At 38.7% G+C, this 18,708-nt stretch overlaps 2 protein-coding genes across 3 annotated transcripts in view; one reads left to right on the top strand and one right to left on the bottom strand.

Annotated features, from left to right (window-relative positions):
- Positions 1–295: 295 nt before the first annotated feature.
- Positions 296–3,930, bottom strand: LOC114522121 (UV-stimulated scaffold protein A-like). The gene is made up of 4 exons (XM_028542751.1): positions 2,155–3,930; positions 1,768–1,979; positions 1,312–1,631; positions 296–1,033 (listed from the first exon to the last, which is right to left on the bottom strand). The coding sequence occupies exons 1-4, from the start codon at positions 3,398–3,400 to the stop codon at positions 664–666; spliced, it is 2,148 nt and encodes a 715-aa protein (XP_028398552.1). The 5' UTR covers positions 3,401–3,930; the 3' UTR covers positions 296–663.
- LOC114522119 (protein TALPID3-like) overlaps positions 947–18,708 on the top strand; it is a 51,749-nt gene continuing 33,987 nt past the window's right edge. Inside the window, exons 1-13 of one of the 2 annotated variants that reach the window (XM_028542749.1) lie at positions 947–1,041; positions 1,604–1,677; positions 2,396–2,469; positions 2,827–2,921; positions 3,917–4,329; positions 5,528–5,970; positions 6,066–6,135; positions 6,736–6,805; positions 6,989–7,151; positions 7,351–7,539; positions 8,019–8,310; positions 9,047–9,268; positions 9,710–9,797. In XM_028542749.1, coding sequence (XP_028398550.1) covers positions 3,936–4,329; positions 5,528–5,970; positions 6,066–6,135; positions 6,736–6,805; positions 6,989–7,151; positions 7,351–7,539; positions 8,019–8,310; positions 9,047–9,268; positions 9,710–9,797 — 1,931 coding nt within the window. In that variant the 5' untranslated portion in view covers positions 947–1,041; positions 1,604–1,677; positions 2,396–2,469; positions 2,827–2,921; positions 3,917–3,935. Of the gene's footprint in view, positions 1,042–1,603; positions 1,678–2,380; positions 2,470–2,826; positions 2,922–3,916; positions 4,330–5,527; positions 5,971–6,065; positions 6,136–6,735; positions 6,806–6,988; positions 7,152–7,350; positions 7,540–8,018; positions 8,311–9,046; positions 9,269–9,709; positions 9,798–18,708 lie in introns of those variants that run through there. The other variant, XM_028542750.1, reaches the window with a different exon arrangement.

Here is an 18,708-nt window from a genome sequence, read left to right on the forward strand (position 1 = left end):
TATTTTTTAACCCTGTCATTCCCAAAGAATTCTCACTGTCTGTCACCAAACAGAAACCACAAACGTACCTCGTTAGTCGATATAGTCCTATTTGTGAAATCTTGTATACAATCCATAAAGCAAAGTTCTGATAATTTGTTATACGACTGTAGGAACGATTGTATCTGTAAATTAAGAGTGATATTGAGAAGCAATGCAACGCTCTGCACCAAATTTTACGGTTTTGATGGAGCAAGGAAGTTTTTAAATGGCCATTAAATACCTGTTTCATGTCCTGGTCCTGATTCTGGGCCATTTTTTGTACGCTATTAAAATTGTACCTCTACTGCGTGAAAAAACCAAACGAGTGTTTATCAGTTATTTAGCATCTACAATGTTTCAGTTCTTTTTAATAATATAGTAAAGAAAGTAAACTGATTTGTGTTTATTCACTAAAGTTGTAAAATTTTTAATTTCGCCGCCATATTGGTTTAGCAAACTAGACACCAGTACTTTAGCCGTGCGCGATGGTCAGTGAACTGTAATAAACTGACCATCACTTTTAACACAGTTATTTTCATTTCACTGGTAATGGTCCGTTTCTAAAACTGTATTGAAAAGAAGTTCTATTACTTCTATAGTTTTAAAATATATTTATTTCACAAAGAACTTTCGTTCCATAATTCAAGGCTTCAAAGCATAGTTCCAATTATTCCCAAATTTTTCATCAATCAGGCTTTTTTTTACTCTGTCCGACTCCTCAGCGGCGCGTTTAAGAGCTTCCTTATTAAGTACAATTTTCTCCAAGCGAGCTCGACTCGTGTTCGAATTCTTTTTCAAATCCGTTAGGCCTGTATGCTTCCGCTTTTTCCCTTTTTTATCCTTTTTACTTCCAAGATCCATTCCGGTCGCAAGTTCTATATCTCTCGTTACGTCATCGAGTTCACTGCTTCTCAACTGTACTGGATTGTCACTAACGCTGGCGTCACCTTCGCCTTCGGGCCGTCCCATCACATCACGAGGGATGATTTTACCATGGAATGGACATTTGAATCTGAAACAGTAAGTTTTGGGCAAATGACTTAAAGCCATTTAGGTTAGAGACTAGAGAGCTAGATAATGACATATAGAAATAACAGGCATGTCTACTATTTTTCTATGGGTAATTCTAGATATGTGTTTATGTTAAAGAGGTGCCCATGTTAAATATAGCCGACCTGAGGCCACCTAGTTTTTATGAGGCTTATCATCACATTATCTCTTCAGTGTTTTTAATGCATTTCAAGCGACCGAAATGCAACGTAACCTGGCTTACGTGAGATCGTTTCATACCTATCCTTTCTGGGGCAAAGTTTCCCGCTGGGTAACGGAGCCCGACAAGCCCACTTGATTTGCTGAAATTCGCCAGCAAAGGGGATACTTCGGGATTTCATAGATTCCTTTATATCCCCCGGGCAATGATCATCGTTGTCGTCGTTCGGACGAGTCCAATAACAGTGCAACGACTTTAGGTTGCTCACTGAGGGGGCCTCGTCTTCTTTTCTTTCCCAATTATACAAGTCCATCCCAAATGGAACAACCGGGGCCTTTTTTAGTAATTTTGTGCGTTTTTCGTTTGTGTCAGAATCCCTTTTCTGAGATGAAGGACTGCCCTAGCAAAACACATCACAAGGATGGCATAAAATTTTTTGAAAACAAGTGAGTATGAACCTAGTCCAGTAAAGGGTAGTGTGTATTTTGCCAATATTTGAATAGCAAATGGCAAAGAATTATCATAAATTGACTCACAACTTCACTAGTGACATTTTTATTTTCCATGCCATTTGGTCTAGTGATTGTTGAAGTGGAAATGCATTGTGTTGCCTTTCGTTTTCCACCAGTTTTTTTCTCATGTTTCTCTAAGAGAACTGCTATGGCAGTTGCTCTTGAACTGGGGTCTCCCAGGTTTGACTGGATTCCATGTGGATTCCATGTGATTGCATTGGTTGTATGAGCACCACCTAAAATTCAGGAAGTTTGAGGGCTAAAAGATTGTCTTCAGAGACAGCTGGTGAGAGGGCTGGGCAAAGGGGCACATTGCAATGATTTCAAATGTGCCTGATGGGGCCTATATGTATACGTAAGTTGAGGACATCAGGGTCAGCAATAGTTCACAGTGATGGATAAATTTTAGACCTTTGTTAGGTTTTGAAGCATAGGCAGGTTCTAATCCATATTCATTCCAACAGCTTTCTGGTACATGTTCCAGTCCTTCTTTCTCAGGGACATCAATGAAATCATCTTCTGCAGTTCCATCATTTTTACTTTCAACACATTTGTCAGTATTCCCCTGAGCACCCAAATCCTTCAAACTTTTATTTGATATAATTCTCAATTTGTCAAACTTATATTTCAGTTCTAATAATGAATTTTTCAGGTCAATTGCTTGAACAAGGTTCTCATGATGACCACTATGTTTGGTTAGGACTTCAAGCCATTTCTGTGTGAGAGGTAAATACTTGTCAACAACCTGTTTATTGAGTTCTTGTAATGTTCCAAGCACATCCATATTGTCTTCTGTTTTGATTATTTCAATTGATGTCTCAAGTGTAATATCAAGTTGGTATGACCTTGAAATTTGACCATGGTCATTCAAATTATCATAGCTCAGTGCACATTGTATTTTGTTCACTGAACTGTGAGTTATGCCTGAACTTGTGCTAGGGATATCACTATCGGATAGTTCAGAAGTTTGACCTCCAGAATTTGTGGTGTCACCGGTGTGTATATCAAATTCCTCTGGGCTTGGTAAAACAAGTCGAAAGCAGTTCCCCATTTCTGTGATGACATTTTCTATCTCATTGACAGAATCACTCATTTGGGTCAAGACATCATTTAGCTTTTGCTCAGCAAGGTTTGCTCTTCTGGTTTCAACATCTTGAGCTCTCAGCCTTTCCACTTCTGTAAGTGGCTGTGAGTCATCAAAATTAAACTTCTTAACACGCTTCAAATATTTGTAACCCAGGGCAAGTTTCACGTAGTGGGGGCCATATTTCTGGTGCCATTTCTCAATTGCTTGGAAAGCCTGCTTTTTCAATATAATTGCAACTGCTTTGGGTTCTGGCAAAGGTAATTTGCTGTTCACCCCTATTGCCAGACCCAAGAATTTTTGAAAATCATCAACAAGCAATACACGAAATGCATGAGACCTCAAAAATATTTCGTTGATGATTTGCAAAGCCGACAGTCGAATTTCGGAATGCCTCTTTTCCAATTGTGTCATAATCATTCGATATAAATGTTTCACATTTTCGTCTGAACTTTTGCAAATCGATTTGACTCTTTTGAAGAGTTTTTCGTCTAAATTTCTACTCCCAGAGGTGGTTAAGGTTTCGATCAAGTTAGATAACTCGCTTAAAACATCCTGATCGTTGTTGCTCATCCTGAAGAAATAGAAATTGCCAGCAAACTAAAGCAAAGCAACACAAATATGACATCAACATTTATTTTTGTCTACATATGCTTCCACTTAAGACTTCAGCTTCCATGCTCATTTTGGAAAGTAAAGTGCAAATCTAAAAAGAAAGTAAAACGATACGAAATATTATATTTAAATATTTAAGTTTGAAAATCAAAGAACACGCTGCTTGTAGTGTTACAGAGCATAATATCCCACTTATAATCAATCTATCATCTCGATTGCAGCCTTTGCAGGATTTATTTGTCGAATTATCAACGAAGCTGAAATTTTCAATGCGGAAGTTCGCTATTGATTTGTGGGGCGATACGCATGCGTGAAAAATAATTTAAAAAACAAAACATACAAAATGGCGCGGGATTTTGACTATTTTGTCAGGAAAGAAATCATACAAAATGTTACATTACTTTCTGTATGGTGCAGAGAATTTCGCCGAGAAAACGTTTAATGTGTTATTGAACATTTTTATGTTGTATTGAGTGAGATTTCCAAAGGTAAAATGGATGGAAATTGTCTCCCGGACGAAGGAACAGAGGAGTTGGAAGAGGATATTATCCAACTTTTGAACGCAAAAACGCAAAAGAACCGTCAGATTTTATCAATAACCAGCGCAGCTGCAGACGCAGTCACCTCTCTTGCACAGACACGCACAAAACAAGCATCTTTTGAGCCTTATTTAAATCAAAACTATGCAGAAAACAAAGAGAACCAAGATTCTTTTGTGTCATCTGCCTCAATGGATAGGTCGTTTAGCGGCCAGCATCGAGTGCGCATTCCTTCTCGGCTTTTGCGAGAGATAAAGTCACCAATGGACCGAATTAGCAGTGGAAATGTGTCTAGTAGTGACTCCAAGGGTACTATGAGTGAAAGCTTTTTTGGAAGCCAATTGAGTAGTAAGTATGCATGATGCACTGTCCATAATATGGGTTGGTTGATCATCCACAGTAGCTTATCACCTCATAGGTAGCCCAATATGCGCTGCATTACGTACGTCACTCGGGTCACGTATATAGTATATAATAATATAAGGTTGGCAAGAATATTTTATTTTCAATATACATCGTTTGAATATGATCAAAATATTAACATCTATTTTATAAAATACGCCAAAAAAATAACAGCCCCTAAGTGTAGGGTAGTTTTACTAAATTTGTACGTCGTTTTTTTGCAATGAAACGCGATTAAAAAATGAAAATATGCCAAAAGTTTGTTGAAATTTGCCGTGTCCCGATGCGGGATGCCTGTTGCCGTGCAAAAACATCAATTTGAAAACTCGTATACGCGATCCTATTGGTCATCACAAAACGGTCAAAGCTGCATGACCAATAGGATCGCGTATACGAGTTTTCAAATTGATGTTTTTGCACGGCAACAGGCATCCCGCATCGGGACACGGCAAATTTCAACAAACTTTTGGCATATTTTCATTTTTTAATCGCGTTTCATTGCAAAAAAACGACGTACAAATTTAGTAAAACTACCCTACACTTAGGGGCTGTTATTTTTTTGGCGTATTTTATAGAATAGATGTTAATATTTTGATCATATTTAAACGATGTATATTGAAAATAAAATATTCTTGCCAACCTTATATTATTATATACTATATACGTGACCCAAGTGACGTACGTAATGCAGCGCATTGGGCTACCTATGATCACCTGCATCTTTTTGGCTGACCACTTTCAAGACAATTGCTGTAAAAGTTTAAAAAGAGTATCAAGGATTAAGTTCTTAATATCTGGTATTTAGAAGTCTGAGGATTGAGGAATGTTTAATTAGCAATAATGATATAACTGATATTTCATGTATTGGGAGTTACATGAAATCCTACAGGATTGAAGCATGTCTTATGTTTTTGATAATAGCAACCCTCTAAAAGCTTAGATGCTTGCTATTAACTAGACACCTCACACCTATATTATGTGAGATAATATTTTCTGAAAGGAAAGCTGACATATACAAATCAACAGATCAGAATACATGATGTAGGATTTGTACTACCTGCATGTTGAACTCCTTTTGAGTGTATTACCTTCCTGGAATACGCACAGGTTGTAGTAGAATTATAATCATTTCCATCCTTGACAGGTGAGCATTCATCAATCCAGGCAATAGGACCAGTTCCAACTGTGATTAAATATTCTTCCCAGCCATCACAAAAGTCCGATCCTTTTGTTGTGGATGGCAACAAGAGCAGACTAAATGATACACCTGTTGTCATAAAATACCTACAAGAATATACATCACCTTCCTCTAAAGAGTCATCTGTGAACAACAGTAAATCAGAACAAACCCAAGCAGAAAGAAATTTGAAAGATTCCAAAACAGAAGATAGCAACAAGACCATTGGTGTTCCAGCAACTACATCTCAAAAATCTCCTGAAAAATCAGTTGAAATACACTCTAAAATTAAACCTGAAATAGCTGTGTCTGGAGGCAAAAACACTAGCACAGGGCAATCAAAAGGGTCACTTGTCTCAAAACAAACAGAAAGGGAAGTTGTGGGTCAGCTAGCAACAGAACCTGTTAAGGTAATTTTAATATTTGGTGTACAGTTGTGACATCATCTTGGCTCTTTGGGCTGGATTTTGTATAATGAATTTCTACTTTTTTAATCTGCCTGTAGATAAAGAGAGCTGGACTCTGCCAAGGCGCACCATCAAATAATATTTCATATGTCGCTGAATCTCAAAAAGGTATTCATCTGATGTATTTCAAATATATTGCTGGCCTTTGCTAACAAGAAAATGCATATCTTACAAATTTTACTCTATTCAATGTACCAGTAATTCACGAAGTACGCCTGTTCAAACACAACAAACCGAATACTTAATTTTACGTTACATTTTACTTTCGTTTTGACTTTTGTTTCGACGGTTTTTCCTGACCTTTTCAGCCTTTTTGTGCTTCTCACGCCGTGTCGTTGGCGTCAACGCTATAACTACACCAGCAGCATATTTTCGTTTACTTTTCTTTTAAATAGCGTCTTTAACAATCAATTTAGCGTTGTTTAAATCGAAAAATTTGTAGCATGGTCTCGAAGCCGCCATCGCTTCCAAAAGAAGCTAGTCCATTTCGCGCCAAAAATAAATGTCATGAGGCAAATAAATGAACTCTATAAAACTGGAACGATCAACTTAGGAATTATCTATGCCAACATCCACAGCACTGTCAGCGTTTTTTGCATGCATGCTTCGTCAATTAAAGAGTATTTCATTTTTGTCTGAAATTTTTCGCTCGTCGATTTCCAGTTGGGCTACTGTCAGTTGATGGGTGCATGCATGGTTGTATTTTAGGCGAGGTGAAGGCTGTTTCTTTCAGCGCATCTGACAAAGGAAAGGCTATGAAAGACATGCTTGGGAAAAGGTAAGATGTGGTCGAATAACTAAAGGTTGAACAGAATGGAAGACCTCCTGTTTGCATGTTTAGGTCCTTTGAGGATACAGTTATTTTTCCGAGTGGAAACCCGAGTCCAGAGTATATGTGGATCTGATTTCCACATACATATCCATATTTGACTCATTTCCTTCAACTTTCAAATGCTTTCAGACAAGAACATTGCCCTGCCGTACGGAGAGTTGTCCAACCAAAAATCATCCAAGAAAAGGCAGTGGGTGAAAACCAAGGAGTAGTACGCTCGGAAGAAAAAAAAAATCGAGATTTGGGTGTTGCAGCACAAGATAAAACTTCAAGTAACAACACCGCTGTTCAGGTACTTTTGCATTTCGTACTATGAAATTCATGCTTGAAACTCGGTTGAGTGTCTGATTAGAATACATTTCAATCAAGCCGCGAGAACTTCGAAGGTGCCTGGGTACGTGTCAACTAAGAACCCTATATAGCACCTTCCTCGTTCATGCAATGCCCGCTTCTGAATGAGCTCAAATATTAACTTTTATGTTTTTCTGAAGTTTTCGAGTGGTTTCGAAGACCAGATGAAGAATCTGATGAATACACTGGGTGCGATTGAAAACCAGTGCCACGAGAATCGAGCTTGGCAAGAAAAACAGCAACAAGAATTGGAACAAGGAATAAAACAACGGGACGAACGAAGATTACAACATCTCGAGGAGATGCAAAAACAGCTAGTGGAATATCAGGTATGATCGATTCATCCTACACCTGGCTGTGATGAGTTCTGATTATGAAGACCTTCACTGCGCCTTCTGTTGTAAATCCTAAGCAAGTCCCAAGTTTCCCCCCAAATCCGAAAAATGGAAAATATTACGACAACGTGACCTGGGTCTAAACTCTGCGATGTTACTTTTAATAATGGTGCACAAGTGAATAAGTTACGAATGGTGAAATAAAGGCCGTTATGCATTAGAGCATTCATGACTATATTGGCTCATTTGCATGGATAAAAGGGGGAAAATCGCAACTAAAATTGCAAATGTGAACAGACCTTAGTTCGATGAGATAGTCAGCCTCGGATGAACTATAAAAAATAGCGGAGCAAAAGGAGAATTGTTCACGTATTTGCGAGAACTATGTTCCAAATGCTCCGTTATTCTTTGCAGTTCGTCCTAGGCAAGGTGCATTTATTTTGTTTTTATATAAAATCCTGTTCCTTCTCTAGTTAAGGTATGAAAAACCTGCCAACATCCCTCCTCACCACACATATACATCGACTGCTGGCGCTACCACACAAGGCATGTCCACAACGCAAGTGTACCCAGTTATACCCCCACAACAAACTTTGCCACAGTCTAATCTCCAAACATCGTCTGTCGAAGTTCCAAGACAGCACGTTTCCCATAGCGTGGCGACCTCAAACCCTCACTACACTGCTGCAGTCGAGCACAAAACTCAACCGAGTTATAAAACCACCGTCTACGGTAAACTACGTGACGAAAATTCAAAATCGTCAGGTAATGCTAACGATGATTTGGTACTAACATCAAGTATCTCGCTAACATGGGCCGCCGAGCTTTCCATAGATCCAGGCAGGCTCTGAGTGGTCACTTTGCGACCAGAATCGACGCAATCGCAGCGATCGCATGATCGCGGTCTTAGCGATCTGGGGCCGGTTGTATCAAACCCGTTTAGCTTAAACGGTGGTTAAGTTCAAAATAGAAAGCAAGTCTATCGTTTTACTTAACAAGCAAACTAAATGTTTTTAACCTTAATACAAAGATACTGTTTACAACTACGTATTTAGTGCATAATATTCAAGTTCACTCATTCAAGACAGATGTAAGAGTGTTATTTAAATTTGACTTATCTACCGTTTAAGCTGAACAGGCTTGATACAACCGGCCCCAGGAGGGTTGTCGAAATAGAAATCCATTCTACAGTATTTCATCTATTATATCTTTTGTTATTCTTTATGAAACTAGTCGAAATTTTGTGATTATATTTAGTTATGAGAACCATAACTCCGACTTAAATTTGAAACCGAAATAAAGTTTATTTCTAGAAATATATATTTCTAGAATTGCTTCAACTGAGAAATGGATTTATGTTTGAGAACTAGCGCCAGTTCTCTTTCGCTATTTCAGAGTACCTGGTTTGTACGAGGAGAAGCGTTCAACAAAAATAGTCGCTCTAAAACACAGAAGGAAGTTTTCCAGAGATCTTATTCTATAAAAATCATTCGTTCTTTAGGCGTGAAGAGAAAACTCGTTCGAAATTCTCGTACTCAGACCTCCCCCCAGGTTTCAAGCTCAGTCTCGTCGTCGGACACTTCATCCCCACTCGACACGCCTCTTCCTCGTAAACGTCACCCGGTACCGATGACCCGGGATTGGAAGGCCGACCGGGGAAAGAAACACGTGCATTTTGACACTCCCGGGGATATAAAAGCTGAAGATTCTTTAAAGAAAAGAGGTAAGAGAGCAGTTTGAATGAATGAAGAACTCCTGCCACTATAAATCCCGGGTAGTGTCGCAGCTCCTCGCAAGAATGATTTTCATCGGCTGAACTTTACAACACATTTTTGTTCCAACCAATAGCATAGCTTCGTTCTTCAGAAAGCATAGAAAAGCATTATCCAATAGACCTTTTTCATAATGACGTCAAACGCGGAAAGTCTGATGTTACACGAAGTTTGATTGGCTCGATAGTTTTGTGCCGCCAATCAAATTTCGCGTAACATCAGACTTTCCGCGTTTGACGTCATTATAAGAAAGGTCCATTGGACGAAAGCTTCCGAGCACTGCGACATGTCCCCTCAAAATGGCGGACTACTTTACTCTGCTTATTTAGGCTGAAATGTGTTTCCAGTCTTACCTTCGTATTTCCTTAGTACAATATTTTGTATTTTTAAAGCTTACGCTTATCCCGCCGTCCGCAGCCACGAAAATGAAGATCAGAAAACCAACGGGTTACGAAACTTACCAAAGGCCTATCATGAAAGGTAGGGTTACTATATCATGTGCCATTATGAAACCATGTTACAGTCAGTGTGTGACCAGATCTGGTAATTTTTATTATCAGATTCGGTCAGACGCCCATAGACAGGCCCACCTGATTTTAATTTGTACTAGGCGGGGCCAGCAGTCTAACTAGATTTTATCAGCTATGGTTAACAAATTTACATACTGTATATGGTAAAGCTGGTTACAGTGCGTGTCAATGTTCACCTGTTCAGTAGAATAACTTGGTTTGTCTTATCTCCTGAAGATAAGATAATTGAAGTGGCCTGGGATTAGAGTTTTGTTTACATGCATGAGCTATGTAAACGTGCTCTCAGATGCGTTGCTCTTAATGATACCATCAGGGCTGTAGCTAGAAGCTTAAATGGGGGAAGGGGGTCGTATATTGATATCTTTGCCTTATGCCCGACTGATTTATTTTTGAAACCACCCTCCCAATTAAGAGGTCTAGCTATGGCCGTGGATAGGTTATGGAAACTAAGCTAACTTTGAGCATACATCATCTTTGAAATTTTGGGTTAAACGCGTACCTCATCTTTAAAACGTCCAGAAGGCGAGTGTATATATATAGTAGCATATAGTGGCAAGCAGAAAAAACGAATGAATTAGCATTAATTAGGAAAAATGAAGCGCTGTTTTGCCCAACGTTTTGTGCAAAGCATTTCTCTATTTTGAACGATCGATGTATCTATATATTAATTAATTATATTACTATTGCAATGGCAGTAGTCATATAATATTTATTTTCGGCTATTCTCTTTCCAACGAGTTTGTTTTTCGTCAACTTGACGAATTTTTTTTTCAAACTGGAATCGAAAGTTTTAAATTTCTTAAATTTTCGAATTTCAAATTTCATGTATGGGATGTCCGAAATTTTCGAGAAGGCTTTCCGGAAATTATTGCAAACACAGCTGCATGCAAATTCAATTACTGAGCTTTAACTTATGCACGCTTAGAGTTTGCTAGAAGACAACCATTTTGTAATATTGATAATAGAGTGTGATTGGCAAGAGAGTTGCGCACCCTTGGGGCGTGGGGGTGATTACATCAAGTTATATTTCAATGCTCAGAAGGACACATACAGTCATATATACAAAGCGAAGTATAATCATGGCAAATGCAAAAAATGGCATATTTCTGTTAGGACGCCCTGGTAATTTATTACCCATCTCCTTTTCTACATTTGCAACGTTTGAATAACTGTGCACAACCCCCCCCCCCCGGTCCCCACCATGAACCAACCCTTGCGTGCAAGAGTTGAACTTCCCCTTTCTCGGCGAAGTAGTAGAAGGGGACAATGTTTCTGGACGAAGTTGTTTAAATTTTGGCTTGGAGCTTCTTCTGTTGGAGACTAAATTTAATTATTTTGGTTGCGGCCCGTCAAGTGTTGTGATGGCTAACAGAAGTCATACTATATGGAAAGTGTTATGAATTATCTTCTCTATAATAGGTCTAATATAGTCTGGGGCAGCACAATAATATTACGTATAGGAAATACATTTACGACTAATTATTCTATTTTTGGCGACCTCTTCTTCAAGAACTCAGACATAATTGATCGAACTCTGCAAATGTGCCTTCGTAGCGAAAAGCGGTTGTTGCGTGACCTTCAGCAGTAAAAGCCAGCTTGGTTTTTTTTCTACGTACTCATAATGTTTTCAATATAGGGAAATATTTGCCAGGATTGTCCTGCAGGATATCCTGTGTGTAGGCGGCCTTTGATGGATGCTTTTTGATTTTAATCTTATCTGTACTTGTCAAAACAGGTCGCAACAAACTACAATAAGCACGACTTTCTTAAACGCTGATATGGGGTTGTTGTGATGATTGTAATGATGTCTGTCAAGTCGTATAATACGCTTGTTCAAATTTTAAAAGGAATCTCTCTTCATGCACGCTCATGTCCGTGAGATTGAGAGTTGAATTAGTCATCTGCATAAAACCCCTTCGGGATTTCGAAAATCTTTTGGGATTTGTGGCTATTTTGAGATTTTTACGGATTTAACGAAGATTCCTCCAAAAATTCTTAATGATCTTTCGGGATTTTTATATGGATCTTTAGTAGTTTCCAAGTCGAGGATTGGAATCGACTCAATCGAGGTTCGTGTACCTCGAGGATTCCTGTACCTTGAGGTGAATATCCCCTCAGGAAAATATAAATATAAAACAAAAATTGGGAAACAGAATCCAAGATTTATTTGGCTTACGCAAGACTGACGTGTACTTAAAGTGGTTGTATTTCGATCCTATATTTCATCAGAAATGATGATGATGATTATAATATAATGATTACTACGGTGGTGATGATGAAAAAGGATCGAAATATATCTATTTTAATCCTATGTCGTGTATTAACACATGTCTAGGATCAAAATATGCTTTATTGTTATTGGGCTTGATTTAAAACTTTTACGTGCGTATACATACGTCTACAGTTGAAAACAACCCTTACAGTGTGTATTTCGTAACAATTGTTTTCTTTCTATAAACAAAAATGAAACACAAGATGATCTTAATCGATAAACTTTAAGACTACACAGTTTTTTTTACATAAGTTCTGCGAAAGAAAAATATCATATCAATTCTCCTAATGTCACTCTGTGTGTTTATCCACACCACGTGTTATTAGACAATCAGATTTTGAACGTGCCAACATTTTTCCGCATTGATAAACTTGATAATTACACGCCGAATCTCGTTAATAAATCACGCGACTTGTTGCGTTGGTGTGAATGTGCTGGAATAGTTCCTGCTCTTAATTCTCCGTCGCTATTTTCGTATCACGAAATGACATTCGAAACTCGTTGCTAAAATATGTGTGCGTTAATCATCGTGATTTCCCATGCCTGCAAAAAAGATCATTATTTCTTCCCCCTTCACGGCGTAGGCGGTTTGCGGGGTTAATTTCAGTTGTACTCGAGAGATGGCACCGTACGTATAGACAAGGCTGTCCGGTGTTTCAGGTGCAGCCAGCAATGTGCTGGATTTCTATCCTGTTTGGAATTATAGGAGAGAAGAATTGTTCAGAAGGATGGTCGAATTGAGGGGTTACACGTCGCAGTTATAATAGGCTTTTCGAGAAAGAATTTGCCTGTCTTCAGGGATTTTTTAAGGAATTATTAGGGATTTCCCTGGCGAGGTGTGCGGATTTTTTGGGATTGGCACAACCCACGCTCTGAACTATGCTCCTCTATAAGTCCACCTTTAAACATGATGTGTCCATCTCTCCGACATCAATAAGGCGGCGCCAAATACCAGGAATAAAATTGCGCAACACCTGGGAGTATTCTGCGGTTTATTTTTTGACACAATCACGTGACAGGAATCTGGTGCTTTGCCAGCCAAATAAAATGAGGTCGCAAATTTGCGACGGTAGGTCAAATATTGAACGGCGACCAAAAAGGTAAACGTCATCGTTTACCGTCATCTTAAACCATTTAAACATAATCGCACACAATGTGCGACAGGATATTTCGAAATGATAAGATGAGCCTTGCGTGCTGACCGCCCATCGTGGTCGGCCAACAAAGAAACACCTCGCGGATGTGACGCTTTCTTCCGTCTTTCTGAGTGGAAATAGGGCTACATTGGATTGTTGTGTGATTGTGGTCACGTCGCTTTTATTAGCGTTCTTCATAGTGAGAAATCAGAAATCCAAATCGTTTTCCATATTAGAGAAGACTTAGAAGACACGGAAGCCGTGCTTAATCATAATCTTTTGTATATATTTCTATAATTACCCACTCTTTACACCGGGGCAAAGCAATATTTTCCATTAGGCAACATTTACCAAGTATCTGAATTCTTGCGGCGTGTGTTTAAATAAAGGGTAATTAAATTAAAGCAGAATATTGCGCAATTCGTTTAATGATTGCCCCCGTGACCTTCAACTTTCTTCCCAATAGTAATTCAAATAATGTTCGCCTCGCTTATCCGCGGTTATGAATGTTCGCGGGTCAGTTTCTACAAGTTGAACACATCTGAAAAAACTCAATCTTGGATGCTGGGTTTAACCAAATCAAGACTTGAATAATTTTGCCAATTATCCGTTGGAAATAAATAAACAATACACATGTACAACCTTATGTTGTACCTCGTGAGATTTAAGAAGCGTAAGGTAAATGAAAAATGCTTTTTTATCGTATGTGACTATAGACACACCTCAAAACATGGGCGATTCAACAAGCACTTTGTCATGCCCTGCCATAAGAAATATAAAAAAAAGATTGTAAAAAAATATCATAAAGACGTTCGTACAAGGAACATAATACCACATATAATTAGATTTTCCTATTAGGCGTGTTGTTTTTGATATCAAGAGGTCATAACAGCTGATATTTCAGCGACGATTTGTGAGTGCAAGTCGATGTCTGTCTCGGCATACAACCGCATTCCTTTGGGTTGTTTTGAAACAGATTCCATCACGCATTCGACTCAGTCATGTCGACACATTGTTCATCTCACCTCATATATGCGTCACATGAAAAACGTTCTGTTCACAACAATACCAACAAAGACGCATATGCTATCGCATACGAATATAGAAAAGATATAGAGAAAACCTTATCGTTCTAATAACAATGAGATATATATGTTTATATATATATGCATGGTAGGCATTTTATACTATCTCAGTTTCTTTTAGATGCATGTGACTGAATGTCATGTTTGTTGTACATAAGTACTAGGAACGGGAGTTATATATTAGTTCAGATTGTCTTTTACAAGCTAACAGATGTAATTGCAACGAATATTTTCATTCTCCACTCAGAGCACACTTGAAAATAAATGTGAAATTTCTTTGCATGGGACTTCCAAGTTATTTCTGGTATGGATCCTTCGTAATGATAGACGTGCATTGATTATCTATTGAGAAATCGTCACAGCCATTTCATTTACGTTGCTTTTTATGTTATTGGATTACAATGGCGTGACTCGAGAGTTAACAGGATTGTAAAGCTATGTATACATGCGTGATCTCCTCCCTGGATATCACCTGACTTTTAAAATGGGTGCGCGTGTTTCGAAATACACGATCCCAAGTGCATGTGTTGATCCTAATGTGGGCGTGTATACACCTTGAAGAATACGGTGTCATTCATGTCAGGTCATTGGCATTGCCTAACATGCAGCATCGACGATTTCCTTATTCTGTGGTATCGATATGATTCATGTTCAACATTGTTCAAGTTCCTGTTTTGTTCAGATCATCTCGAGTCCTCAGTCCTGTCTATTTTTAAAGCTCGTTGAACTTACACCTCCTTGCACTTTGTAAGCATTCCTCGCCTAAAAAATCTCCAATCGTCTTATGGCGTGGACTATAAATATTCACAATGTTATTATTATTATTATTATAAAGTGAACCTTTTTAAAGCAAATTCCGATTTTGACTTGCTGAACTATGTATAGTAACTGTTTGTGAATATAGTGGCAATCTTTATAACACCGTTCTGCCAACTATTGCGCAATAAGGACGTCTGTTAACTTTGCTGTATCCAACATAGTACAATCAATTTTATTCTGGGAGAAACGCATGCTGTTAAATCCCTACGAATCCCCCAAAAATCACCAAAGATCCATAAAAATCTCCAAGATATATCCACAAATCTCTAAAAAGTCTAAAGGAATATTTGGCAGCTTGCATGCATGGAGAACAATTAAGATACTTTAGCTAATGATTATAACCATTATTATATCTCTAAACTATCTGCATATTGAAGTCGCAACATATCTTTTATGCATGCAGTACATCAGTTTTTAATTAACAATTTCGATATTCAAAACTATTTATTATTTATGTAACCACTAGTTCAATGACCCTATATCTCTTCACATGTAAAAAAAATACCCATCTGTGGGATTGTTGACTGCATATTTGTTAGTCAATGAGTTCGTACATTCCAGCAATTTTTACGACAATTCTGTAGATGAGAGTACGTATAAAGTTACATTGCATCGAGTAACTAACATTGCATTACATCCATCGGTTTTTACACAGGGTGGTTCTATAAGCCAAGATCAATTAAATAATACTACAACTAATTAATACTACAATTTATCACTTTTCGATATTGCGAATTTCACTTGAATTCCAAGGGTGAATTTATATTCGACGTAGTAAAAGACCTTTAATTATCAAAGAGACCACCTTCTTTGATAATAATAAGTCTAAAGGGTGACGCTTATGTGACGTAGCATTTATAAAGATTGATCTAAAAACATCACATTTATTATCATCGTATCGTAGTTGCATATTTTTGATGCTCAGCCAGAAAAACAAACCAATTTCCGCAATATATTGCTCTCGACATTCGGATCGCAAAGGAACCCAACGCTTTCATATCCGGTCACCATAGCGTCCGATTGGAATTCAAAACACGATCGTGTCATCATCACCTTAGGGGTCCTTTGGCTCACGTCGCGCTCAATACGTGCGCAATATATCAAATTGAGGTAATCTTTGAAGTAGGCGAATTTTCCAGAGACGTCCACGAGACAAAACGATACACAAAGCGCTTTGTGCGTTCGTTATTAATAGCATCGCGCGCGCACTGTGTGACCGCATGTCGTGTGATTATAGAAGTGATTAGACGTAGACATATGGCCAGCTCAATTACATCGAGCAAATATTTGCATTGTTGATTCACTGTTGCATTCCCACGTCCTTTCCTGATGAGGGGTTGCCGAGTCATGATGGTAACGATGGAGATTTGACGTGCAACCATTTTGTAACAATATAAACCGCGTTAAGGCCGATATTCGTTTCCCGTGAGCATTATCGAGTTGAAAGGCTCGGCATACCTGTTGTAGCTCAGAGGAGATCATCCCCATATTATTGTTCCGTGTTGCTGTTATGGCCTAAACTAACCTTGTTTCTATCGAACAGTTGCTATCGGTGCGATAAAACCCCGTTAATTAATATGGAAAGCATTTCATAATGTGCAATGCCGCCACTAAAGCCTACGAATTGAACACAACTTTTCAGACGGTGCGTCTCTGAAAATAGGCCGTCATTTTTAGTCAAAGAAGTATTAAATCAAAACTGCACGTGCATATTGTATGCGGTTAACTGCATGGCCTAGCTAATATTCACACAAATAAAACTTTTGTAGCTAGCATCAATACTACATAATACACTTTACTTAGCAAAACCATAAGACGCACTTATCGGGACATAGGCGGTGTCATGCACAGCGTGGCACGCGGAAACGAGGCTTGTACATAAAATTCAATGCGTTAAATGGATCTCTGGTACAATATATGAGCTATTTATCTGCACGCGCATACGTCATAAAGCGAAGATTGCGCCAAGTCCTCGAGGCGAATGCGATGGCATCCTTCCAAAAATGTCTGGTCGAAATTCCTGTGGCCATAATCATCCACTTGGAACGCGTTGATGGAAGAAAGCCACTTACGATCCTAACGCATTCCGCGATGCACTTCTCCTCTCATGAAATAGCTGTAAGAACGCGTGTATTGCGTTGTAGAAACCGATAATTTTGTTTACGATTCGCGTCGGGGATTACATGTGGATCATTTTGGTTACCGCGATTGTTTTCAATATCAGATTCAAGCCAAATGTCAATACGTATGCTTCAAGGTTAAGGGCAATTAAGTCACAGTCTGTTTGAGATACAGTTGACACACACTGGAATGCAAAGGGCTATTCTAACAATCGAACGAACGTTGTAAGCCAATCAAATTACAAACGCCTTCCGTGGCTTACCACGTTCGTCTTTTTACGCACAACGAGCGACGCATACCGAGACCTCGAACTATCCAGCCTCAAAAAGGTAATTGGATAAAAATATATATTCATTATTCACCGGGTCAAAACATTTCGTTGGAGTAACTTTCACCTCCAATATCGAGGCATTTTCTCCCCCATCTGTCAACGTCTCGCTAGGCTATTAAATTAAGTTATGCGCATAATCAATGTTACGTCTCAAACAGTTATGATGAAGGGAAACTCGAGACTCGCCGCAGAGACAGCCACAAACTAAGGCCCATGCATATGCAGCGTTGAGATATTCAACCCTATTTGGGTAGTTTGTATGAGAGCGCATGGGAATGTGCAGTATTAGGGAAACATCGTTTATCGGGAAGAGGGGGGAAGGTGGAGGTTACCCCCGTCATAATCAGTATCACCCCACAACCCGACGGAAGCTTATTAAAAATAGCTATAATGGTCGATGCAAAACAGCTGAAATCCGGAATCAAAACATACATCAAGTTCCTTCAACAAAGGTATTTTATACGTAATTTCAAAGACAGGATATGTAGGTTTTTTGGTTTTTTTGTCAGGAAAAAAACGTGCCCACCGCAGGCTGTTCAATGTCGTGTTTTGCAGAGAATCTTTGATAAACTAGAGCTTCTTTCAGTGCTGAAGCACCTTAAGCCAAGGTGTGGACGGAAGCATAGAGTATCTTTTGATTATTGTGTCTCACTTCTCCTGTTTCAAAGACGTCATTACGCGAGAGCAGATGAAATAATTTATTTTTATCGATCGCCAGGAAATACCTTTCTCACTGACAGCGACATTTTCGTCAAGATTTTAGTTACCTAGCCTCGTTTTCACGTCACCGCGCACACACATTCTTTGGCACCACGTGTACATTTGACTAACGTCAAGTGCCAATATCGGCCAATAAATTCGTTATTCAGACAACTTTTGAAAAGAAATGACGAATATCTGATGTATATGACGCGTGTTTCAACTGTCGGCCGTTCACAAGGCTCTCGAATGCGTCTTCATGTAACGTACTTAAATATCCAAGGATATGACAGGTTTAAAATCTCTTAAATCGCAAGTGAGCACTCAGCCGTTTGAAACTTAGTAGACTAGAGTCGGTTGAAGATGCTGCAAGATTACTGTGAACATACTAAACGGGC

The sequence above is a fragment of the Dendronephthya gigantea genome, unplaced genomic scaffold (assembly GCF_004324835.1).
Source record: "Dendronephthya gigantea isolate DGI-Jeju-01 unplaced genomic scaffold, DenGig_1.0 000022F, whole genome shotgun sequence".
NCBI lineage: Eukaryota > Metazoa > Cnidaria > Anthozoa > Malacalcyonacea > Nephtheidae > Dendronephthya > Dendronephthya gigantea.

Excerpts from the sequence above, each read along its gene's own strand:
- LOC114522121 (XM_028542751.1), bottom strand. The coding sequence starts at position 3,400 with ATGAGCAACAACGATCAGGATGTTTTAAGCGAGTTATCTAACTTGATC. Across the intron at positions 1,980-2,154 it reads TGCTTCAAAACCTAACAAAG|GTGGTGCTCATACAACCAAT; the intron begins GTCTAAAATTTA and ends CCTGAATTTTAG. Across the intron at positions 1,034-1,311 it reads CTTTGCCCCAGAAAGGATAG|ATTCAAATGTCCATTCCATG; the intron begins GTATGAAACGAT and ends TTACTGTTTCAG.